Raw genomic sequence first — 26602 nt, 5'->3', positions numbered from 1 at the left:
TCACTCTTACTCTCTAGCCCTCCTTCTCTCTCTCCCTTCCCCCTTCTCTCTTTCTATCTTCTCTCCTTTCTCCCTGCCTTTCTACAATAAAACTCTAAAACCATTAAAAGAAGAAAAAGAAAAGGAAAAAAAAAGAATTTGAATTGTGAGAATTATACTTTACATATTAATTTTTGTAAACTCTTTTCTTGTAGTCTAATTATTTAAGATTCACCTTTTTCATTCCCTTTTCATTTCTAGGTAGTGGTTTGTTTTACCTGATATGATAGTGTCTTAGTCAGGGTTTCTCCTGCTGTGGACAAAACACCTTGACCAAAAAATAAGTTAGGGAGAAAAAGGGTTATTTGGCTTATACTTCCAGATCAGAGTCTGTCATTGGAAGAAGTCAAAACAAGAACTCATAGATATTTATGTTGTTTCCAGCTGTTAGCTTTTACATATAAAGCTAGTATGAATTTTCTCATGCAGGTTTTGGTATGAGATAGACTTTCATTTTTCTTGGGTAAATATCTATAAATGGAGTTACTGAATCCTAAGTTAGGTATACATTTACCCTTTAAGGAAATTGCCAAAGTTATTTATAAAATCTGATGCATGCACCAAACATTTGTGCATGTGCGTGAGAGCTCTAGTGGCTGCACACCATCACCAGTGCTTAGTATGGTCAGCCCTCTAATTCTATCCTTGCTAACATATAGTGTGGCTATATTGTGTGTGTGATAGCGTGTGTGTGTGTGTGTGTATTGCTTTATCATTATGGTTTTAATTTGCATGTCCACAATTAACGGTGTTGAACATATTGTCTTGTGCTATTGACCATGCTTTTTATTTTTATTTATTTATTTATTTATTTTTTGAGACAGGGTTTCTCTGTGTAGCCCTGGCTGTCCTAGAACTCACTGTGTAGACCAGGCTGGCCTCGAACTCAGAAATCTGCCTGCCTCTGCCTCCCGAGTCCTGGGATTAAAGGCGTGTGCCACTACCTCCGGGCGACCATGCATATTTACTTTTTGGTTCAGGTATTGGTTGGTTCAGATCCGTTGCTCATTTTTCTTTTTTCCTTTTCTTTTAAATTTTATTTAATCTTCTTTTACAGTCCAGATTTTATACCCCTCCCTCCCAGTCTACCCTCTTGACTATTCCTCATTTAGTACCTCCCCATCCCATCCCCCATCTCCACGAGGATGGCCCCACCCCCCACACCACCAATCAGAGTTTCTCCCACTCCCTGTGGCTTTCAGTCTCTTGAGGGTTAGGTGCATCTTCTCTGACTAAGTCCAGACCCAGCAGCCCTCTGCCATATATGTGTTGGGGTCCTCATACCAGCTGGTGTATGCTGCCTGGTTGGTGGTCCAGTGTTTGAGAGACCTCAGGGGGCTAGGTTAATTGAGACTGCTGGTCCTCCTACAGGGTCGCCCTCCTCCTCAGCTTCTTCCAGCTTTTCCCTAATTCAGCCACTGAGATCAGCAGCTTCTGTCCATTGGTTAGATGTAAATATCTGCATCTGACTCTTTCAACTGCTTTGTTGGGTCTTTTGGAGGGCAGTCATGATAAGCCCCTTTTTGTGAGCACTCCATAGCCTCAGTAATAGTGTCAGGCCTTGGGGCCTCCCCTTGCGCTGGATCCCAATCTGGGTCTGTTGCTGGACCTCCTTTTCCTCAGCTGCTTCTCCATCTTTGTCCCTGCATCTCTTTCAAACAGGAACACTTCTGGGTCAGAGTTTTTGACTGTGGGATGGCAACCCCATTCCTCACTTGATGTCTCTTTTTCTGCTGGAGGTGGGCTCTACAAGTTCCCTCTCCCCACTATAGGACATTTAATCTAAGGTCCCTCCCTTTGAATTCTGAGAATCTTTCACCTCCCAGGTCTCTGGTACATTCTAGAGGGTCTGCCCCACCTCCTACCTCACAAGGTTGCCTGTTTCCATTCTTTCTGCTGGCCTCAGGATTCAGTCCTGTCCGCCCCCCACCACCCTCCAGAATACTTGATCATGCTCCCCTCTTCCCCTCTCTGTCCCCTTTCACACCCAGCCCCCACCCTCACCCCACCCCGTGGCTGCTTTCTTTTTTTTTTAATTAGGTATTTTCCTCATTTACATTTCCCATGCTATCACAAAAGTCCCCCATACCATCCCCCCCAATCTCCTACCCACCCACTCCCACTTATTGGCCCTGTTCTTCCCCTGTACTGGGGTATATAAAGTTTGCAAGTCCAATGGCTAGTCCGACTAGGCCATCTTTTGATACATATGCAGCTAGAGTCAAGAGCTCCGGGGTACTGTTTAGTTCATAATGTTGTTCCACCTATAGGGTTGTAGATCCCGTTAGCTCCTTGGGTACTTTCTCTAGCTCCTCCATTGGGGGCCCTGTGATCCATCCAATAGCTGACTGTGAGCATCCATTTATGTGTTTGCTAGGCCCCGGCATAGTCTCACAAGAGACAGCTATATCAGGGTCCTTTCAGCAAAATCTTGCTAGTGTATGCAATAGTGTCAGTGTTTGGAGGCTGATTATGAGATGGATCCCTGGATATGGCAGTCTCTAGATGGTCCATCCTTTTGTCTCAGCTCCAAACCTTGTCTCTGTAACTCCGTCCATGGGTGTTTTGTTCTCAATTCTAAGAAGGGGCAAAGTGTCCACACTTTCGTCTTCGTTTTTCTTGAGTTTCATGTGTTTTGCAAATTGTAACTTATATCTTGGGTATTCTAAGTTTCTGGGCTAATATCCACTTATCAGTGAGTACATATCATGTGAGTTCTTTTGTGATTGGGTTACCTCACTCAGGATAATGCCCTCCAGGTCCAACCATTTGCCTAGGAATTTCATAAATTCATTGTTTTTAATAGCTGAGTAGTACTCCATTGTGTAAATGTACCACATTTTTTGTATCCATTCCTCTGTTGAGGGGCATCTGGGTTCTTTCCAGCTTCTGGCTATTATAAATAAGGCTGCTATGAACATAGTGGAGCATGTGTCTTTCTTACTAGTTGGAACATCTTCTGGATATATGCCCAGGAGAGGTATTGCTGGATCCTCCGGTAGTACTATGTCCAATTTTCTGAGGAACCGCCAGACTGATTTCCAGAGTGGTTGTACAAGCTTGCAATCCCACCAACAATGGAGGAGTGTTCCTCTTTCTCCACATCCTTGCCAGCATCTGCTGTCACCTGAATTTTTGATCTTAGCCATTCTGACTGGTGTGAGATTGAATCTCAGGGTTGTTTTGATTTGCATTTCCCTGATGATTAAGGATGCTGAACATTTTTTCAGGTGTTTCTCAGCCATTCGGTATTCCTCAGGTGAGAATTCTTTGTTTAGCTCTGAGCCCCATTTTTTAATGGGATTATTTGATTTTCTGGAGTCCACCTTCTTAAGTTCTTTATATATATATTGGATATTAGTTCCCTATCTGATTTAGGATAGGTAAAGATCCTTTCCCAATCTGTTGGTGGCCTTTTTGTCTTATTGACAGTGTCTTTTGCCTTACTTAAGCTTTGCAGTTTCATGAGGTCCCATTTGTCAATTCTCGATCTTACACACAAGCCATTGCTGTTCTATTCAGGAATGTTTCCCCTGTGCCCATATCTTTGAGGCTTTTCCCCACTTTCTCCTCTATAAGTTTCAGTGTCTCTGGTTTTATGTGGAGCTCCTTGATCCACTTAGATTTGACCTTAGTACAAGGAGATAGGAATTCACATTCTTCTACATGATAACAGCCAGTTGTGCCAGCACCATTTGTTGAAAATGCTGTCTTTTTTCCACTGGATGGTTTTAGCTCCCTTGTCGAAGATCAAGTGACCATAGGTGTGTGGGTTCATTTCTGGGTCTTCAATTCTATTCCTACTTGGTCTACTTGCTGTCGCTATACCAGTACCATGCAGTTTTTATCACAATTGCTCTGTAGTAAAGCTTTAGGTAAGGCATGGTGATTCCACCAGAGGTTCTTTTATCCTTGAGAAGAGTTTTTGCTATCCTGGGTTTTTTGTTATTCCAGATGAATTTGCAGATTGCCCTTTCTAATTTGTTGAAGAATTGAGTTGGAATTTTGATGGGGATTGCATTGAATCTGTAGATTGCTTTTGGCAAGATAGCCATTTTTACAATGTTGATCCTGCCAATCCATGAGCATGGGAGATCTTTCCATCTTCTGAGATCTTCTTTAATTTCTTTCTTCAGAGACTTGAAGTTCTTATTGTAGAGATCTTTCACTTCCTTAGTTAGAGTCATGTCAAGGTATTTTATATTATTTGTGACTATTGAGAAAGGTGTTGTTTCCCTAATTTCTTTCTCAGCCTGTTTATTCTTTGTGTAGAAAAAGGCCATTGACTTGAGTTAATTTTATATCCAGCTACTTCACCGAAGCTGTTTATCATGTTTAGGAGTTCTCTGGTGGAATTTTTATATATACTATCATATCATCTGCAAAAAGTAATATTTTGACTTCATCTTTTCTAATTTGTATCCCCTTGTTCTCCTTTTGTTGTCTAATTGCTCTGGCTAGGGCTTTAAGTACAATGTTGAGAGAAAGTGGGCAGCCTTGTCTAGTCCCTGATTTTTAGTGGGATTGCTTCCAGCTTCTCACCATTTACTTTGATGTTGGCTACTGGTTTGCTGTAGATTGCTTTTATAATGTTTAGGTATGGGCCTTAAATTCCTGTTCTTTCCAAGACTTTTATCATGAATGGGTGTTGGATTTTGTCAAATGCTTTCTCTGCATCTAATGAGATGATCATGGGGTTTTTGTATTTGAGTTTGTTTATATAATGGATTACATTGATGGATTTACGTATATTAAACCATCTCTGCATCCCTGGAATAAAACCTACTTGGTCAGGATGGATGACTGTTTTAATGTGTTCTTGGATTCTGTTAGCGAGAATTTTATTGAGTATTTTTGCATCGATATTCATAAGGGAAATTGGTCTGAAGTTCTCTATCTTTGTTGGATCTTTCTGTGGTTTAGGTATCAGAGTAATTGTGGCTTCATAGAATGAATTGGATAGAGTACCTTCTACTTCTATTTTGTGGAATAGTTTGTGCAGAACTGGAATTAGATCTTCTTTGAAGGTCTGATAGAACTCTGCACTAAACCCATCTGGTCTGAAGTTTCTATGGTTGAGAGACTATGAATGACTGCTTCTATTTCTCTAGGGGATATTGGACTGTTTAGATCGTTAACTTGATCCTGGTTTAACTTTGGTGCCTGGTATCTGTCTAGAAATTTGTCCATATCGTCCAGGTTTTCCAGTTTTGTTGAGTATAGCCTTTTGTAGAAGGATCTCATGGTGTTTTGGATTTCTTCAGGATCTGTTGTTATGTCTCCCTTTTCATTTCTGATTTTGTTAATTAGGATGTTGTCCCTGTGCCCTCTAGTGAGTCTGGCTAAGGGTTTATCTATCTTGTTGATTTTCTCAAAGAACCAGCTCCTTGATTCTTTGAATAGTTCTTCTTGTTTCCACTTGGTTGATTTCGCCCCTGAGTTTGATTATTTCCTGCCGTCTACTCCTCTTGGGTGGATTTGCTTCCTTTTTTTCTAGAGCTTTTAGGTGTGTTGTCAAGCTACTAGTGTGTGCTCTCTCTAGTTTCTTTTTGGAGGCACTCAGAGCTATGAGTTTCCCTCTTAGAAATGCTTTCATTGTGTCCCATAAGTTTGGGTATGTTGTGGCTTCATTTTCATTAAACTCTAAAAAGTCTTTAATTTCTTTCTTTATTCCTTCCTTGACCAAGGTATCATTGAGAAGAGTGTTGTTCATTTTCCACGTGAATGTTGACTTTCCATTATTTATGTTGTTATTGAAGATCAGCCTTAGTCCATGGTGATCTGATAGGATGAACGGGACAATTTCAATATTTTTGTATCTGTTGAGGCCTGTTTTGTGACCAATTATATGATCAGTTTTGGAGAAGGTACCATGAGGTGCTGAGAAGGTATATCCTTTTGTTTTAGGATAAAATGTTCTGTAGATATCTGTTAAGTCCATTTGTTTCATAACTTCTGTTAGTTTCACTGTGTCCCTGTTTACTTTCTGTTTCCACGATCTGTCCATTGATGAAAGAGGTGTGTTGAAGTCTCCCACTATTATTGTGTGAGGTGCAATATGTGCTTTGAGCTTCACTAAAGTTTCTTTAATGAATGTGGCTGCCCTTGCATTTGGAGCATAGATATTCAGAATTGAGAGTTCCTCTTGGAGGATTTTACCTTTGATGAGTATGAAGTGTCCCTCCTTGTCTTTTTTGATAACTTTGGGTTGGAAGTCGATTTTATTCGATATTAGAATGGCTACTCCAGCTTGTTTCTTCAGACCATTTGCTTGGGAAATTGTTTTCCAGCCTTTCACTCTGAGGTAGCGTCTGTCTTTTTTCCTGAGATGGGTTTCCTGTAAGCAGCAGAATGTTGGGTCCTGTTTGTGTAGCCAGTCTGTTAGTCTATGTCTTTTTATTGGGGAATTGAGTCCATTGATATTAAGAGATATTAAGGAAGAGTAATTGTTGCTTCCTATTATTTTTGGTTTTAGAGTTGGTATTCTGTTCTTGTGTGTCTTCTTTTTGGTTTGTTGAGGGATTACTTTCTTGCTTTTTCTAGGGCATGTTTTCCATCCTTGTATTGGTTTTTTTCTGTTATTATCCTTTGAAGGGCTGGATTCGTGGAAAGATAATGTGTGAATTTGGTTTTGTTGTGGAATACTTTGGTTTCTCCATCTATGATAATTGAGAGTTTGGCTGGGTATGGTAGCCTGGGCTGGCATTTGTGTTCTCTTAGTGTTTGTATAACATCTGTCCAGGCTCTTCTGGCTTTCATATTCTCTGGTGAAAAATCTCGTGTAATTCTGATAGGCCTGCCTTTATATGTTACTTGACCTTTTTCCCTTACTGCTTTTAATATTCTATCTTTATGTAGTGCATTTGTTGTTTATTTGTTGTTGATTATTATGTGTCGAGAGGAATTTCTTTTCTGGTCCAGTCTATTTGGAGTTCTGTAGGCTTCTTGTATGTTTATGGGCATCTCTTTCCTTAGGTTTGGGAAGTTTTCTTCTACAATTTTGTTGAAGATATTTGCTGGCCCTTTGAGTTGAAAATCTTCATTCTCATCTACTCCTATTATCCGTAGGTTTGGTCTTCTCATTATGTCCTGGATTTCCTGGATGTTTTGAGTTAGGGTCTTTTTGCATTTTGTATTTTCTTTGATTGTTGTGCCGATGATCTCTACGGAATCTTCTGCACCTGAGATTCTCTCTTCCATCTCTTGAATTCTGTTGCTGATGCTTGCATCTATGGTTCCAGATTTCTTTCCTAGGTTTTCTATCTCCAGCGTTGCCTCACTTTGGGTTTTCTTTATTGTGTCTACTTCCCTTTTTAGGTCTTGGATGGTTTTATTCAATTCTGTCACCTGTTTGGTCGTGTTTTCCTGCAATTCTTTAAGGGATTTTTGTGCTTCCTTTTTAAGGTCTTCTACCTGTTTAGCAGTGTTCTCCTGTATTTCCTTAAGTGAGTTATTAAAGTCTTTCTTGATGTCCTCTACCATCATCATGAGATATGCTTTTAAATCAGGGACTATCTTTTCAGGTGTGTAGGGGTGCCCAGGAGTGGGTGGGGTGGGAGTGCTGCATTCTGATGATTGTGAGTGGTCTTGGTTTCTGTTCATAAGATTCTTACGTTTGCCTTTCGCCATCTGGTAATCTCTGGAGTTAGTTTTGTAGTTGTCTCTGGTTAGAGCTTGTTCCTCAGGTGATTATGTTAGCCTCTATCAGCAGACCTGGGAGACTAGCTCTCTCCTGAGTTTCAGTGTTCAGAGTACTCTCTTCAGGCAAGCTCTCCTCTTGCAGGGAAGGTGCCCAGAAAACTGGTGTTCGAACCTGCCTCCTGGCAGAAGTTGTGATCCACTCACAGAGATCTTAAGTTCCCATGGAGGGTCCTGTGGGTACCTTGCTGATGTCCACAGTCTCCACGCCCAAGCTACTCCAGTACTGGCGTGGACCGGAAGGGTCGTGGTTGCTTTCTTTTCCCTCCCAAGTGGAGTTGAGGCATCCTCACTTGGACTCTTCGGTTTGTTAACCTTCTTGAGTTCTGTTGATTGTATCCTGGGTATTCTGTAGGGTTTTTGTTTTTGTTTTTGTTTTGTTTTTGGCTAATATCTACTTATTAGTGAGTATATACCATGCATGTCCTTTTGGGTCTGAGTTACCTCACTCAAGATGATATTTTCTAGTGCCATTCATTTGCCTGCAAAACTCAGGATATCCTTGTTTTTAATAGCTGTGTAGTATTCCATTGTGTAAATGAACCACATTCTTCTGTTGTGGAATATCTGGATTGTTTCCAGCTTCTGGCTATCACAAACAAGGCTGCTTTGAACATAGTGGAACATGTGCCCGTGTGGCAGGGTGGGGCATCTTTTGGGTATGTGCCCAAGAGTGGTATAGATTCTGAGGAATCTCCAGATTGATTTCCAGAATGGTTGTACCAGGCTGCAATTCCACCATCCTTGCCAACATGTGCTGTCACCTAAGGTTTTGATCTTAGCCATTCTGATTAGTGTAATATGGAATCATTTCTTTAGGTGCTTCTCAGCCATTTGAGATCCCTATGTTGTAAATTCTGTTCAGTTATATGCCCCATTTTTTTTATTGGGTTGTTTGGTTTCTTGGTAGTTAGCTTCTTGAGTTCTTAATATATTTTGGATATTGGCCCTCTGTCTGCTGTGGGGTTATTAGTGAAGATATGTTTCCCAATCTGTAGGTTGCGAATTTGTCCTATTGACTCTGTCCTTTGCCTTACAGAAGCTTTCCAGTTTCATGGAGAAATTCATTTATCAATTCTTGATCATAGAGCATGAGCCGTTGGAGTTTTGCTTAGGAAATTTCCCCCTGTGTCAATGAAGTCAAGGATCTTTCCCACTTTCTCTTCTATTAGATTCAGTGTATCTGGTTTTATATGGAGGTCCTTGATCCATTTGGACTTGAACTATGTGCAAGGTGACAAATATGGATCTATATTCATTTTTCTACATACAGACTGCCAGTTAGACCAGCACCACTTATTGACGATGCTTTCTTTTTTCCATTGTATATTTTTGTCTTCTTTGTCAAAGATCAAGTGACCGTAAGTGTGTTGTTTTATTTCTGGGTCTTCAATTCTATTCCATTGATCAGCATATCTGTCTCTGTACCAATACCATGCAGTTTTTATCAGTATTGCTCTGTTAGTACAGCTTGAGGTCAGGGATGGTGATTCCCCGAGCCATTCTTTTATTGTTAAGTATTGTTTTCTCTATTCTGGGTTTTTTGCTTTTCCAGATGAATTTGAGAATTGCTCTTTCCATGTCTTTGAAGAATTGAGTTGGAATTTTGATGGAGATTGCATTGAATCTGTAGATTGCCTTTGGTAGGATGGCCATTTTTACTATGTTAATTCTGCTAATCCATGAGCATGGGAGATCTCTCCATTTTCTGAGATCTTCAATTTCTTTGTTGAGATCTTTCACTTGTTTGGTTAGAGTTTACACCAAGATATTTTACATTATTTGTGGCTATTGTGAAGGGTCTTGTTTCCCTAATTTCTTTCTCAGCCTGTTTATCATTTGTATAAAGGAGGGATAATGATTTATATGAATTAATTTTATATCCAGCCACTTTGCTGAAGTTGTTTATCAGCTGTAGAAGTTCTCTGGTAGAATTTTTGGGGTTACTTATGTATATTATCATATCATCTGCAAATAGTAATACCTTTATTTCTTCTTTGCTAATTTGTTTTCCCTTGACCTCCTTTTGTTTACTTATTGCTCTGGCTAGAACTTCTAGTACTGTATTGAATAGACATGGGGAGAGTGGGCAGCCTTGTCTTGTCCCTGATTTTCGTGGGATTGCTTCAAGTATGATATTTAAGAATTGTTTGTATTAGTAGGTTCTCCTCTAAGATCCATAGACTCAGTAACCACAATGGTTAGGTTTCCAGTACCAGGCATGATTTTCCTCCTGTTGAACAGACTTTAGTTCCAGTTAGACAGCTCTTGATTAGTGCCCTTTTGCACCTTTGGGAGTATCTTTCAGGATTGGTCATTTTGTGATTCATAGACATCAACAGCTAGGTAGGACTGTTGATTGTTTCCCTGCCTTGTCCGCTTGCATAGCACCTTCTGATACTATGAAAGCTAGCCTCAGCAAGGAGGCTTTCAAGTCAGATCCCCATCAAATCTTCCAAGTCCTGTGTCCAAAGTTGTAGCTGTCCAGCAACCATCTGTGAACTGGGTAAATTTTCAGCTCTTCGTTTATATAGGGAAAACCCACGGACCCATCCTTTGTTTCAGCCAGATTGAGTTGCAAAGCAAGCTCAGCAGATAGTCAACTCCTCAAAGCTCTGTTGGAAATTGCAAATGTGAGGCTAGGGGACTCCAGCTAGGTTGTAAAACCATTTGTGTTTCTTTAGCCTACTCAAGGCTAGGAGAAGGCACACAACATACATGGTGTCTTAGGGACATAACCTTCAACCTCTGGAAGACAACTAAGGGCGACAGCAATAGTCTGTGTTGTCTGAAGAATCTCTTGGACTACCCTGACTAACAACTCCAAAAGAGGTTTCATTCAAGGTGTGTATGTGTGTGTGTGTGTGTGTGTGTGTGTGTGTGTGTGTGTTATTCATTCTCACTCCTTTTCTTTCTGTATTGACCTCCCTCCCTGCTAAGGTGCCTTAGTTAGGGTTTTACTGCTGTGAACAGACACCATGACCAAGACAAGTCTTATAAAAACAACATTTAATTGGGGCTGGCTTACAGGTTCAGAGGTTAAGTCTATTATCATCAAGGTGGGAGCATGGCAGTGTCCATTCAGGCATGGTGCAGGAAGAGCTGAGAGTTCTACATCTTCATCCAAAGGCTGCTAGTGGAAGACTGACTTCCAGGCAACTGGGGTGAGAGTCTTAAGCCCACACCCACAGTGACACACCTTCTCTAACCAGGTCACACCTATTCCAACAAGCCCACACCTCCAAATGGTCCAAGAATATAAAAACCATCACATAAGGCCACCTCCCAATTTTCTATATTTCTCTTTCATATAACTTATATCCCTCTCTATCAAGACTGCCCATGGTCCTTTTTCACTTTCTGGTTTCTGCAGTTACTCTGGTTATATATTCACCTGTGAAGATTTAAAGTTTGGAACTACTGATGAGAAAGAACATGTAATGTTTGTTTTTCTTTCTGGGTCTGAGTTATTATCTCATTCAGTATTTTCTAGTTGCATCTGTTTATCTGCAAGTTTCATGATTTAATTTGTTCTATAGCCAAGTAGTAGTCCTTAGTATTTGTACCACATTTTCATGTGCATTAACAGATGAAACACGTGTCCTGTTCTGTTATGTGCTGTTCCATTCCCTAGCTATTGTGAGTAGAGCAGTAGTGAACATGGTGAGCAAGGATCCATGGGATGCGACACAGAGTCCTTTGAGTATATGCCAAGAAGTAGTATAACCGGGTCATATGGTAGGTTCATTTTTAGCTTTTTTAAAATACTCTGATTTCCAGAGTAACTTACCAATTTGCAAACAAGGAGACTTAGTCTTCCCAAGAATGAGTGCCCCAATTGGTACCAAAAAGTCAGCACTAAACAGACTCAGTGGGTTGTATTTATATATTTACACATTTGTAGTACTTAGGGTTCTCGAGAGGTGCAGAATTGGTGGAGTTACACTAAAGGGATTTATTAGACTGACCTACAGGATGCAGTCCAACAAAGGCTGCCTCTTAGTGAAAGGCCAGAAATTCAGTAGCTGTCGGTCCACTAAACTTGATGTCTCTGCAGTCCCAACCTTGTGCTTAAGTTCCAGAGGATTTCTGGAGAACTTCTGGTTTTCAGTCTACTTTGGAGTTCTAAAGAAGTTGGATTTAATACTTTCCACAGCAATAGAGGAGGGACAAACTTGCCAGTTACAGTGAAGGCAAGCAGGCAAAATTAAAGCTTTCTTCTTCCTGTTCTTTTATGTGGGCTGCCACTGGAAGTTGTGATCCAGATTTAGAGTGGGCCTTCCTACCTCAGATTATTTTTAATTAAATAATAATTTGATTAGGATGAGTTGGTAAGATTTTTAAATCTTAATCAAATTAAGCAAAGCCCTCACAGACACATCCAGCATCTTGGGTTTTAGTTGATTCCAGATATCATCAGGCTGACAATGAAGATTAACCATCATTCACAAAACATATAAGAAAAAGAAGCCATGAATTTGAATGGAAATGAGGGGAGGAGACATGGAAGAGGATGGAGGGAGAGGAGAGGGAGGGGATTGGAGGGAGGAAATGATGTAATTATATTTTAGTTTAAAATAAAACAAAACAAAAAAAAAACCCTATATTTTGATTGAAAGTGAAAAAGAAATATTTGCCTGACTCAAAATGACAACTATTTTTCTCACAGAATTCTGACAGGGTTTTTTTGTAAAGCAAAGTGAGTGAGTTTGTTAAGTAGTTGCAGTTGAGGGATTGAGATGGTGGGACTTAGATATCTTTACTGTGACTGCACATGACCTTGTGGCTTCATAGATTATATTTCTCAAAGGATGTAATTCATGAGGGCTAAAGAGTGAGCATAATTTTTATAGTTTTAGAGCTTGAATTTATCCTAAATTAATTTTCATACTTAAATTAGTTGAAATTTAATTTTAATTAATTTTAATTAATTTTCATACTAATTTATTAATTTTCATATTAATTAAAAATTTACTTAATATGCAATATGATATAAATATATTTAATTAATATGAATTTAAAATTTTTGTATTAATTAAAAATTAAATTTAAGTTATTTACAGGGTAGAATATCTATTTATATATGAGAATATCTATATGGGAATATAATTATTTTATATATGGATATGTGTATTTTTATCAATTTTTGAGACAGTATCTTTCTCTGAATTCCAGGATGGCCTGGAACTCTTTATGTAGCCATCGCTAACTTGTAGTGATCCTCCTGTCTCAACCCTCCCAAGTTCTGGGATTACATATGTAAGCCACTCACAGGACCATTCACATGTTCTTTGAGGGGGGTGGTGTTTGTTTGTTTTTTTTGAGACAGGGTTTCTCTGTATAGCTCTGGCTGTCCTGGAACTCACTTTGTAGACCAGGCTGGCCTCTAACTCATAAATCCACCTGCCTCTGCCTCCCAAGTGCTGGGATCAAAGGTGTGCGCCACCACCACCCAGCCCATTCACATTTTCTAATTTGAATAACCAGTTGGTCTGACTGCATATGTTGAAAGAGGCATCCTTGTTCCAATAAATTGGCTATGTGTCTCTGTTTAAAACAACAAAACCAAAACAGTTATTCATATTATGTCTATTTCTGGATTCCCTATTGCTTCATTATTTATTTGTTTACCTTTCTGTTAGTATTAAACTACCTTGATGGTTGTTGCTATAGAATATATCTTGAAATTTAGTTAATGCTAATCTTCTGATTCTTCTTTTATACTTTCTGTTCAGTAATTTGACTATTGTAGGTCCCATATGAACTTTAAGATGAGCTTGTCAGTTTCTGTGACAAAAAAAAAAAAAAAAAAAAAAAAAACCTGTTGATTTCATTAACTATGTGAATTAGCTGGAAAGGAAATGACATGTGGGCAGCAGGCTTGTTGAGCCCATAAGTGAAGTCTGTTCTCCCATGGATTGTCAGGCCCATAAGTGGAGCATGGTCTTCCATTTGTTTTAGTCGTTGTTGCTCAGCAGTACAGGGCAACTCACTTTTCATGTCTTTCTTATCTTTTATTAGATTTATTGGTAAATATTTTATATCTTGGTAATGTCAGTTATCCAGTTTTTAAAATTTCAATTTCTAGTTGCTTATTACTAGTTTTAAAAAATTGACATTTGGATATTGAAATAGTATGCTACAACTTTGCTACACTTACTACTTATGGAATATTTTGGAAATTTTATTGAATTTGCTTTGTAAATGATCATATGATTTAGTAATAAAAGATAGGTGTTTTGTTGTTGTTCCCCTTTGTTTTCAATTTGTTACCTGACTGCATGGACCTAATCAGGTGGAAATAAAAGAATAGAGGCTGACGTCTGTTTCCTAAGACAGTTGCGCTTTTCAGTATGATGTTAGCTCTAGATTTTTCAAAGGCGTTTTTTATCAGACTGAAGCTGTTCCCTTTTACTCATAGTTCATTGGGTGGTTTTATCAGGAAAGGGTGTTGGATTTTGTTTAATGCTCTACGCATCTATTGGGAGGGGTCCTATGGATTATTTTTGTTCTATTGATATTGCTGATGCAAGAAAATAAACCAAACCTTCCGCTCTCATCTTAAAGGGGATAAGAGTTTATTTTGAGCCATTTTGAGTGACAATAACTCAAGAACACAGATTTAGGTTACCCCAAAATCCATGTACCAACATGGAAGCAGTTTTATGAAGTCTGATAGTTTTATAAAACAAGAAAGCCACAAATCAAGACAAGTTTAAAATACATTGGTGATTACATCAGACAGACAGGCACAGCAAGATAGAGGAAGCTTTTCTATATGCCCACAATGCCATCTGAGTTTTTTGGTTAGTGGAAGCTAATCTTCCAAATTCATAGATTTTTAAAAGGTTTTTATCTGTTTCTCACAGGATCTTGGTTCTGACGTAGGGGTAGACTAGTGGCTACTCAGGGGCTGACAATAGCCCAGGTAGGGTAATTAGCCCTTTGGACCTGCAGCATCCCAACTTCTCCACACCAGTCAGTTGGTCCCTGAAAACACAGCTTCCTTCCAGGAAATCTCATTCCCAATATGGTATATAGCATTAGTTGACCCTTGAATGTTAACCCTGTGTTTCACTTGGTCATGGTCTAGGATTCGTTTATGTGTTGTTGAATTTGAATTGCCAGCATTTTGGTAAATATTTGCTCTGTCCACATGCATTAGAGATGCTACTGTTACAGGCTTGGTATCAGAGTATACTAACCTCAGAATGAGTTCACAAGTGTTCCTTTCTCCTGACTTTTGGAAAAGTTTGTGAAGAACTGATGTTAAATCTTTAACGTTTTCACAGTATTAAGAAGTAAAGCCATTTGTACCTGGGCTTGTCTTTGTGAGTAATGTTTTGTTACTAATTTGTTTATTACACATATAGATTGTTCTTTCTTGAGGCAGTTTTGGCAATTCATTTATTTCAGGGAATTTCCTAATCTAATCTATTAGTATATAATTAGTCATAGTATCTCTTATGACTTTTTGTTTCTGTAATATCAATACTAGTATTTCCTCTTTCAACCTTAATCATTTGAGTTGTCTCGCTTGATTTTCTTAGTCATCTAGCTTAGGTTTGTAAATTTTGTCCATCTTTTTATTACAACTTTTCTTCTTTCTTTCTTTCTTTCTTTCTTTCTTTCTTTCTTCCTTTCTTTCACCTTCCCTTCTCCCTCTTGCTCCAGCCCCTGCACCCCGCTTGCTCTGCCCCTGATTTTTTTTCTTTTATTAGATATTTTCTTTATTTACATTTTAAATGTTACCCCCTTTCCAGGTCTCCCCTCCAGAAGCCCCTTATCCCATCCCCCCTCCTCCTGCCTCTATGAGGGTGTTACCCCACCCACCACTCCCGCCTTCCTGCCCTGGCATTCCCCTACATTGGGGCATTCCCCTCAGGCTCAAAGGCTGCTCCTCCCACTGATGTCCAACAAGGCCATCCTCTGCCACATATGTGGCCAGAGCCATGGGTCCCTCCATGTTTACTCTTTGGTTGATGGTTTAGTCCCTGGGAGCTCTAGGGAGTCTGGCCTGTTGACATTGCTGCTCCCTGCCATGGGGCTGCAAACCCTCTCAGATCCTTCCATTCCTTCTCCAACTCCTCCTTCAGGGACCCCATGCTCAGTCTAATGGTTGGCTTCAAGGCTCTGGCAGAGCCTCTCGGGAGACAGCCATATCAGGCGTTTGTTTTGGTTTTATTCCAATATTTGTTACTTTTTAAATTGCTTGTTTTCTTCTGCATTGTTTCTTTTTCAAGTATCTTAAAAGTTAAGCCATCAAATTGAGAATTTCTTTATAGTATTTTTATTGTATTTATAGATGCAAATATTATTCTAAAGCTAGATGTGGTAGTACGTGGTAGACTGAAACAGGAGGATTGTATGTTCAAAACTAACCTGAAGTACATACTGAAACCCCGTCCCCAGCCCCACCTTACCCTAAAAAGGAATATCCTTGTGCCCACTGCTTTTGCTACATTCATATAGTTCAATGTTATATTTTTCATCCATTTTAGATTATTCTCTCTCTCTTACTGTGTGTGTGTGTGTGATATACACATATGTATGTACACTTATGTGTATGCCACTATAGATACCAGAAGTCAGTGTTGGGTGTCTTCCTCTATTGCTGTCAGTCTTTTTTAATGACAAGGTCTCTCACTGAACCTGGAGCTCACTGTTTCTCCAAGGCTGGCTGCCAGACAACAGCTAGGATCCATCTGTCCCCACCCCATTGCTGTGTTTCAGATAAAACTGGCTTTTATGTGGATACTGGGAACTTTATGTATCTATTGAGCCACATCCCAAAATATTTTCTAATTTGCATTTTGACTGCTTCTTTGATTCACTGGTTCCTTAGGATTGTGTTATAATTTTTATTTAATGGTGAGCTTTCTAATTATTTTTCTGTTAATAATTTCTACTTTTATTCCATTGTGGTTAGAGAGCATACTTTTATTATTTCATTCCTTTTTAAATTTTGTGAGGCTAAGTTTTTGTCCTCTCCTAAATGATTTTCCACTAGCAGTATAGTGAGTAAATATTACGTTAAGTGATTTTCTTTTTTTTCCTTTTTTCCTACTTTTCTTTCTTTCTTTCTTCCTTTCTTTCTCTCTTTCTCTCTTTCTTTTTTCTTTTTTGTGCTAAGGACTAAATCTAGAGTATTGTATAGGCTAGGCAAATATTATACCACTGAGCTACACCAGCCTTTTGTGTTTTTAATTCACAATCTTGATATTTTTATCTTACCTGAGACTGGCCTTAAACTCACAATCCTCCTTCCTCAGCCTCTCAGTACTGAGATTATAGGTTTGTGCCTATAACCCACTTAAGTAGAGATTTCTGTATATTCTTAAGTCTAGTGTTCAACTTTATAATAGTTGAGTATTATCTTTGGAATTGGTATTCTGCCTATTTGATCTTTATACCTCCTTGTTGAAACTAAGACATTGAAATCTCCAGCATCCACTTTTATTGATCTGTCTGTTTTTCCCTTAAGTTTTGCTTTCTATGTTTTGAAACTCTTTTGAATTTAAGCACATGTGTGCCTATAGTTGTTATATCTACCTGATATAGTAACCCTCTTAACATTATTTAATGTCTATTTCTAGTTATTTTGGGCTTAAAGTATTTTGATATTAATATAGCCATTCCAGTATTTTATTGGTGTGAGACACTGATCCATCTTTTAATTTTCAATTTATTCATTTCTTTTAATATGAAGTCTATCTTTTTTATACATTATATAGTTGTGTCTTGAACCCAGACTGACAGTGCCTGCCTTTTGATGAGTTATTTAAACAAGTTAATGTTGTTATTAATATTGTTGAATTTGCACCTGTTTATTTTTATTGGATCCCAAATGGAAACTTGTTTTGTGAATGCTGGATATTTTCACATTCTTAAAATTATTTGGAGAATTTATTGTATAATATAGTTAGGTTGCTTAGAAACCCTTTGGCCCTTTCAGTATTTTTAAAGTTTTGGTGGAACAGTGTCAAATTTAGGACCAATTACTTTTTTCTAGTGAAAGTGTTTATCAAAACTTTTTGATAAAATTTTCTGATGATACCTTAATCTTGAAGTTGTTTTAGTTTTATGGTGAGGAAAAGCATTAGTTTCTGTCCCATGAAAATGCTAGGTACCATTACCTCTAACCCTTTCCTGTGGATTTTCCCTGTTCCAGCCAATTCTCATCTTACATAAACATCAGTCACTACTTAGCGGGGTCCTTCAAGAAGACCCTGTGAAGAGCTCAAAATTTCTCTTCATTTCACTCATTCTGCCCTGGCCTCTTTAACTCCATGTTGTTCTCTGGATTCCCTTTCCTGCTGTGGTCTGGATATGGAGGGTGGTGGGCTGAGGCAGAGGAAGCCTCCCCACATTACGTTCTTACTCAGTGTTCAGTGTAGTTGTCTTGCCTGATACTCAGCATCTTACAAAACACTTGATAATTTTAGGGTTGGTTTGTTTGTTGTTGTTGTTGCTGTTTTGTCTGTCTGTCTGTCTGTCTGTTTGCATGGTGTTGGGTGGGAAGCATCAGGTATTAGACTAAATCTGACTCTTATTTTATCATGGCCAGAAGCAAAAGTTCATACACTAACAGTTGTTGACCTTACACTGTTTTTCATGTCAGGAGACGACCCACAGAGCCAGTGTTTTACTGAGTGGTAAACTTAAGGGAGAAAATGGTCAGATTTACCAGAACCCAGTCACCTGGCTCAAGGGTCTCCTGGGAGGTGGCAGTTATGTGACCTGGAATTATGCTTGGAATAAGGTGAGTTATAGTGCTGGTTTGGTTTGTTTCCCTGAATGTGTCTCCTATGATAAGCTACATCTCCTTTTCTACAGATCTATTTCCCAGAATTCCTGAGGGCATGTAAGAACAGGTGACTACACCTGTTCTTGCTTTTCATCTACTTTCAGAAACTCCAGTGACCTTCTACACCTCTTTTTTTTTTTCTTTTAAGCAATTTCAGGTTTATGAATCCATATAGAAATTTCTGGATCATTGAAGTAGCTATGTTGTTATTATTCTAATGAAATAAAGCCCAAATATTCCCCTAAGTACAAAAGGAGTGGGCAAGAATCCTAAGGCTTATAGCATTATATTACACTCTGATTTTTTGAGCATGGCACCCTCCTCAAATCACTCAAAGAATTATTTTTCTCCTTTTCATTTAGACCTCTTTGAGTAGCTTTCTGCTCAGTCCTGGCTTCTGAATTACAAGCCCATTTAGGATTTCACTGCCCATTTAGGAACCATCTTACCATAGTTGACTCAAAAAGAGAAGCCATGAATCATCAGATCCACCTAGGTAGTTATATGTCAGCAGGACACAAGTTAGTCATCTGAGAAGAGGGTTCCTCAGTTAAGACAATGTCTCCATAAGATAGGGCTGTACATAGCTTGGAAAGCATTTCCTAATTAATGATAAGTGGGGGAGGGCCCAACTCATATGGGTGCTGCCACCCCTGGTGATCCTGGCTTCCATAGGAAAGCAGGAGGAATAAGCCATTAAGCAGCACCCTTCAATGACCTCTGCATCAGCTCCTGCCTCCAGCTTCCTGCCCTACTTGATTTTCTGTCCTGACGTCCTGCAATGATGAACAATGATATGAAAGTATAACCCAAATAAACCCTTTTCTCCCTAATCTACTTTCTGCTTTTTGGTCATGTTTCATTTCAGCGACAGAAACTATAAGACACCACCATTATCATTTCAAAGAACAGCTAGCTGATATGCCTAAACTCCACTGGCCACTTGAGTAAGCCTCAGAGCACACATTAACAAGAGACAGTGTCATTTTTGTCCAGCCTAGCTCCCTCCTAGTCCCTGCTATGCCCCTCACTCTGCATTCCTCCCAGTGACTCTCAACCTGTGGGTCTCCACCCCTTTAGTGGATGCCATATCAGATATCCTGCATGTCAGATCTTTACATTATGAATCATAACAGCAAAATTAGAGTTATAAAGGAGCAACAAAATAATTTTATGATTAGGGATCAGCACAATGTAAGAAAGTGTATTAAAGGGTTACAGCATTAGCAAGGTTGAGAGGCACTGTTCTAGATCTTTATGGCAGCAGTTCTAATATTGTGTTCTACTTGCATCAGCATAGTTTGGATTTTGTATGTTCCCCACTCCTCTCCACCCAAAAATTAATTCTTCCCCCCTCCCAGGAATCATTATGGTATCTACTTTAAGTTCATCCTTAGTCGTTTTTCCAAGTACTTTTCATGGATGTGTAATTTGTTTTAAATGTTAGCAGTTAGCATCGTAATAATCCCTTTCATTGCAGCATTTTAAAATTATGATAAATTATACTGTTTGCTGACACAGATTTTTTTCCTCATATCATGAGTCTGGCAGATTATTCCTTTGGACTTTTGACTTAAGGATGCTTTGCTATGCAGGAGGACTCACTTTGCCCACCCTTTTTCTTTATTGGACTACTGCCTTTCCTGCCTTTGAATATGGCTACCCATATGCTTCTTCTGCTATACAAGTGCCTCACGTATATATCATCTTGTTCCTAATAGTCCCTTAACAGCTGAATCAGATCCTATGTGTTAGTGAAGCAAATGCAAATGTGGACACTAAAAATAAGACAATCCAGATTATGAACAGCCTTAGATTACTTTGTAAAGGCTGTGGGAAGAGCAAAGGCAGAACTTTAACCCTTCCTTCAGGGCATTCATGCACTTTTAGTAAATGCTCAAGGTTATGAAACATGACTTCTTTATAACAGTTTACCATAAAAACCTGCTTCTTCAGGTTTTAGAGGATCTCCTACAGTCAAAGTCATTTCTAGATGCAAGGATGTTTTTCACTATGTTAATAGTTGTGTCTATTTCAGCTGACTGTTTTAAGAATGGCAATGGTATGCAGCCAGGAATGGTTAGTTGGCCACTACAAATACCAGAAAACCAGGACCTGCTCTGTATCCAACAGTGTGACAGAGCCACTAGACAGAGTTGATCCATCCCTCCCCCCAAGAGGATAGGTAGGCTGCAGCACAGCTTTGCCGAGGGAGTCCTGATGCTTACTCCCATTTTATATCACTGAGGTTTCTTGCTGGTCAAGATTACAGAAAGAGATACAAAATTGTCTGGATGGATTCCCTCAGTTTATCTCACAGTGTCTTCATGGAAATCTGTAGTGAACCCAGCTTCTATTGGAGAACATTATGCAAGGGAAGAAAGGCATACTATGAGGGCTTTCTCCTGCCTCTTGCTAAAGTGTTGGGAGCATGGGCACCGGGATGGTTTGGTTTTAGAAGTGGACTTCACCTACATTGTCATTTCCCTAGAGAACCATTATTATACTTCAATAGGATTTCTACCCTGTATTTTGAACCTCCAAAAATATTTTATCTAAGAAATATTTTCTTGGAGAGTCTTTTGTACTACAGTGATCCTAAAAAGAAACCTTTATGTGTCTTGTTCATTGGTTGGTTGATTGGTTAATTTGGGTTTCTGGTTGGTTGGTTGGTTAGTTGGTCAGTTTTTTACCTTTTCCCCACCCTTAGATAAAAAAAGCAGTTATCCTCTTTTCTCTCTTGGGATACTGAAAATTTGCAAGACTTGCTTCTTTTTTTTTTTTTTTGATCATCCGTGAGCAGATTATTATTAGTCAACACTAATAATGACTTTGACCTTTTTACTTGTTTGTTAACTCACGATACAAAGGTATGAGTTTCATGACAGTTTTCACTACAAGTGGCTTTTATGAAGACAGCAAAAATTGAGTGAATCCAAACATGTTGACATATGGCTGAAACCTCAGCATTCAGAAGACTCAGTCAGGAGGTTTTAAAGTTCAAAGCCAGCCTGGATGAGAGCCTGTTAGAAGGAAGAAAGGGAAGGAAGAAAAGGGAAGGAAATGAATGGATAGTTTCAAATAAAGTAGACTCTTAGCAAGGAAATAAATTCTTGGACATCTCTTTTCTGTTCAGTAGTAGATTATGTTAATTAATATACTCACTTGTTTTAGTAATTACATTTACAGTAGGCTGGCTAGATGTACCCACAGCCTCTGTGTGTGTGTGTGTGTGTGTGTGTGTGTGTGTGTGTACTGTACACAGCCTTGTTCTCACCTAAGCATGCTATTACAGAATCAGCACATATTAATTCATGAAGAATAATGTGCCTTCTGTTCTAAGAGTCTCCGGGAGAGCATCAGAACAAAGCACCTCTGCAGCTCTGCCTTAGAAACACAAGAGCACAACAATCTATAGACATCCTCACAGAACATCTTTCTTAAACCATCTCTCCAAGATGACATCCCAACAGCTTCACATAGCTGCCTTAATATGTTCTTCATACCGCACCTCTGTGGGAACAGGCATATAAGCAAGACTTGGGTCCAGTGAGAGCGTCAGGATTCAGTTTTAAGTGTGTATACATTGTGATGACTGTTTGTTCTATGTTTTAGCCAGGAAGAGCAAAGGCTCAAGGGTAAAGTGCACTTTTTATATGCCTTGCTTGTTTTTTGACAAATGAAATGATCTTATCATTTTATATGTAGTTAAAGTAGTATAAAAACAGACTAACACCACCACCCCACCACCTCATCCCCACTCCCCTCACCCCCTGCTTCAACTGGGCTCACGCTACAATGTTGTCTAATTGTCCTTTTTTTTTAAATCCTCACTCCTGTCCTGGAGAACCTGTTGACTTACTGAGCTGGCTTTTTCATTCAAAGAAAACCTAATACCAATACTCTTCAAACTATTCCACAAAATAGAAACAGAAGAAACACTACCCATTCGTTCTATGAAGCCACAGTTACACTGATACCAAAACCACACAGAGATCCAACAAAGGGCTGAAAAAGCATTTGACATAATTCAACACTCCTTCATGGTAAAAATCAGAAATTCAAGACCCATATCTATACATAGTAAAAGCAATATACAGCAAACTAGTAGGCAACATCAAACTAAATGAAGAGAAACTTGAAGCAATGCCACTAAAATCAGGGACTAGATAAGGCTACCTGCCCACTCTCTCCCTGTCTATTCAATATAGTACTTGAAGTTCTAGTTAGAGCAATTAGACAACAAAAGGAGGTCAAAGGGATACAGATTGGAAAGGAAGAAGTAAAATATCACTATTTGCAGATGATATGATAGTATACTTAAGTGGCCCCCAAAAAACCCACCAGTGAACTCCTACAGCTGATAAACAACTTCAACCAAGTGGCTGTATATAAAATTAACTTAAAAAAAATCAGTAGCCTTCCTCTACTCAAAGGATAAACAGGCTGAGAAAGAAAATAGGGAAATGACACCATTCACAATAGTCACAAATAATTTAAAATATCTTGGTGTGACTCTAACCAAACAAGTTAAAAATCTGTATGACAAGAATTTCAAATCTCTGAAGAAAGAAATTGAAGAAGACCTCAGACGATGGAAAGATCTCCCATACTCATGGATTGGCAGGATTAATATAGTAAAAATGGCCATCTTGCTGAAAGCAATCTACAGATTCAATGCAATCCCCATCAAAATTCCAACATAATTCTTCATACAGTTAGAGCAATTCTCAAATTCATTTGGAATAACAAAAAACCCAGGATAGCAAAAACTATTCTCAACAGTAAATGAACTTCTGGCGGAATCACTGTCCCTAACCTCAAGCTCTACTACAGAGCAATTGTGATTAAAAAAAAAAAAAATGCATGGTATTGGTACAGGGACAGACAGGGGGTTCAGTGGAATAGAATTGAAGACCCAGAAATGAAACCACACACCTATGATCACTTGATCTTTGACAAAGAAGCTAAAACCATCCAGTGGAAAAAAGACAGCATTTTCAACAAATTGTTCTGGTTCAGCTGGCAATCAACATATGGAAGAATGTGAATTGGTCCATTCTTATCTCCCTGTATAAAGCTCAAGTCCAAGTGGATCAAGGATCTCCACATAAAACCAGATACACTGAATCTAATAGAAGAAAAAGTGGGAAAAGTTTCGAACACATGGGCACAGGGGGAATATTCCTGAACAGAACATCAGCGGCTTATGCTCTAAGATTAAGAATTGACCAATGGGACCTCATAAAATTGCAAAGCTTCTGTAAGGCAACGGACACTGTCAGTAGGACTAAATGACAACCAACAGATTGGGAAAGGATCTTTATCAATCCTACATCTGATAGAGGGCTAATAGCTAATGTATACAAAGAACTCAAGAAGTTAGACTCCAGAGAACCAAATAACCCTATTAAAAATGAAGAACACTATTGTAAAGCTTGAGATCAGGGATGGTGATTCCCCCAGCCATTCTTTTATTGTTAAGTATTGTTTTTGCTATTCAGGGTTTTTTGCTTTTCCAGATGAATTTGAGAATTGCTCTTTCCATGTCTTTGAAGAATTGGGGTTTTGATGGGGATTGTGTTGAATCTGTAGTTTGTCTTTGGTAGGACAGGTATTTTTACTATGTTAATTCTGCCAATCCATGAGCATGGGAGATCTCTCCATTTTCTGAGATCTTTGATTTCTTTCTTCAAAGACTTGAAGTTGTTGTCTTCATAGATCTTTCGGAGGTTCCTCAAAAAATTAAAAGGACTATCACATATCCCAGATATCTTCTGAGCATATGCTCTGAGCATATACTCTGAGCATTCCCCACCAGTAGAGACACTTGTATATTCATGTTCACTGCTGCACTACTTATGATAGCAAGGAATGGAGTGATCCCACAAGACAATCAACAAATGGCCCAATAATGGAAATGTGGGACATATACAAAAGGGAGTTCTTTTAGCTGGAAAGAAAAATGAATTAGGAAATTGGCAGCAAAGTGGATAGACTTGGAATATACATATTATTTGAGCTCACCTGGACTCAAAAAAGGAAAAACAATGCATATCCCAAGAGATTAAAAAGTGTAATCTCCAGTGATGCTGTGGGATGCAAGCAAAAGGATACATGAGTTGTAAAAGATGTTCTAAAGTAGATTACTTCTCTAGCTTCAACTCTGTCGTAGGGTTTTTTTTTTTTTTTCCTTTTTCGTTGGAAATAAGCCCATAGAAATCTAATTGGTAAGGGAAGCTTAAAACCCTGAGGAAAGTTCCTTTGCTTTAGAATGGCCATCTGAATATACACAAGTGTACTGAGGTCCATAGTTTAGAACTAGACAGATGTTTGTTTGAGTGGTTACCATAACCTAGCTATGTGATGTTTTTATTTGTAAGTTCATTGCAGTAAAATGATTGTTAAAATTCAGGGCTTTAAAAAGAAAAGATTTACAGCTTAAAAAAAAAATCTTTGAAGACTGAAGAGATGGGTCAGCAGTTAAGAGCACACTGTCTCTTCTTAGCACTTACAGGCCAGCTCACAACAGTCTGTGATTACAGGTCTAGATCATCTAATGCCCTCCCACCTCTGAGGGCATGAGCTGAAAAGTGGTACCATACATATATACATACACATAAGCACACACTCACACACACACACAGACACACATGAAATAAATTTATAAAAATCTCTTTTGTGACACTCATGTTGTAGTGAAGCATACTTTGGTCTTACAAGGATCTGGTGGGCTTAGGTGGACAAGGCTTTTATTAATAGAGTTTACACAGACTTTATTAAAGATAAATCAACCATCAAGTCTCAGACCACATGTGCCAGTGCTCATTATGTTCTGTCTTTATTAACTCCTCTATCCTGTCAGAAATTTTTGAAGAACTACAAGATCTAGTTTATCTAACGTCTATAAAATATATGACATAATTTTTTAAAAATAAATTTTTAATTCAGTGTATTTTCTGATTGTTTATCATTTGGTGGGGGTGTTTGTATAGACAGGCTCTCACTCTAACCTAGGCTGGATGGAATGGTTTATTCTGTAGGCCAGACTTTCCTTGGACTTGATGATGATCCTCCTCCTCTGCCTATGAAGTCCTGGGATAATCGGTTTCATAGTAATGCACTGTTACATCCAGTCCAGTATGTTAAAGCTATGAGTGTGAATCACTTCCAGTCATTTGTGTAAACCACTTTTTAGTAGTTACCACCTTAAAATTACCCAGCACTTCCTGGTAGAAGTATGGTGTTAGATCTGAAGTACATCTGCAACCATACTTAGCCTGCACTCTTTAAAGACAACATATACAAACTCATCATATCTAATGTTGGTTCTTTGAAAACTGACAGATAATATTTAGGGACCTTTCCAATCTGTGACAAGAAAGAAGGGATTGGCACACTGGAGAAGCCTGGTTATACCCCATTTTTTTCCTTCAGACTTTGATCTATGATTTGAGCCCAAAGGTTTCCTTTATCTTATAGATCTCCTATTACTTGGTCACTCTGTTCGGTTTAGCAAGAATTTATAAAATACTCAGACTATACTAGAGAACCATGTCGACAATCCTACCTTAATAAGGGGCAGGTAGTTCTTTAAAATACAAATACACAAACTGCAACATGGAATATAAGAGCCTTGCTTAAAAGCTGGAACTTCCAATGCTTTCGTTCTATAATAGCAGGTACTAGGTGACATTCACAGGTATAAATATGTATATGACACAGATCACGTTCTCAGAAAGCTCATGATTTATTAGAAGCAAGACACACTAAATCATTTTAGTGAGATAAATACTGTGAGAGAAACAGAAGCATAGATATTATATGAGCTGATTGTGAATATCATTCTTATGTTTAGAGGTTACAAAAATATGCTCTAAAGAGAATAATGTTCAAATTGAAAGTTGACACATTGTCCACATGAACCTATCCCCTGTGAGTATTTTATTAGAATGTCTGTAGCTAAGAGTAGATAGCCTTTTGAAAGTCTGCCTCCACCCCTCCCATTTACATACAGATATTTTTAAGCTGTTAGTTTTTGAGCCAGTAATAGTATCT

The 26602-nt window shown here is 38.7% G+C and overlaps 1 protein-coding gene across 5 annotated transcripts in view; it reads left to right on the top strand.

Annotated features, from left to right (window-relative positions):
* Ankrd31 (ankyrin repeat domain 31) overlaps window positions 1-26602 on the top strand; it is a 154392-nt gene that overhangs the window by 121615 nt on the left and 6175 nt on the right. For 4 of the 5 annotated variants that reach the window (XM_021180851.2, XM_021180849.2, XM_021180848.2 and 1 more), the window contains one exon: window positions 18359-18499. The exons of the other annotated variant lie outside the window; for it this stretch is intronic. In XM_021180851.2, the coding sequence (XP_021036510.1) occupies window positions 18359-18499 (141 nt within the window). The remainder of the gene's footprint in view (window positions 1-18358; window positions 18500-26602) is intronic. 5 annotated transcript variants of the gene reach the window in all.

Source organism: Mus caroli, unplaced genomic scaffold (assembly GCF_978045245.1).
Source record: "Mus caroli unplaced genomic scaffold, Mus_caroli_1 scaffold_15, whole genome shotgun sequence".
NCBI classification, from domain to species: Eukaryota; Metazoa; Chordata; class Mammalia; order Rodentia; family Muridae; genus Mus; species Mus caroli.
The sequence above is the reverse complement of the archived record's forward strand: the minus strand, read 5'-3'. Positions and strand labels throughout refer to the sequence as shown.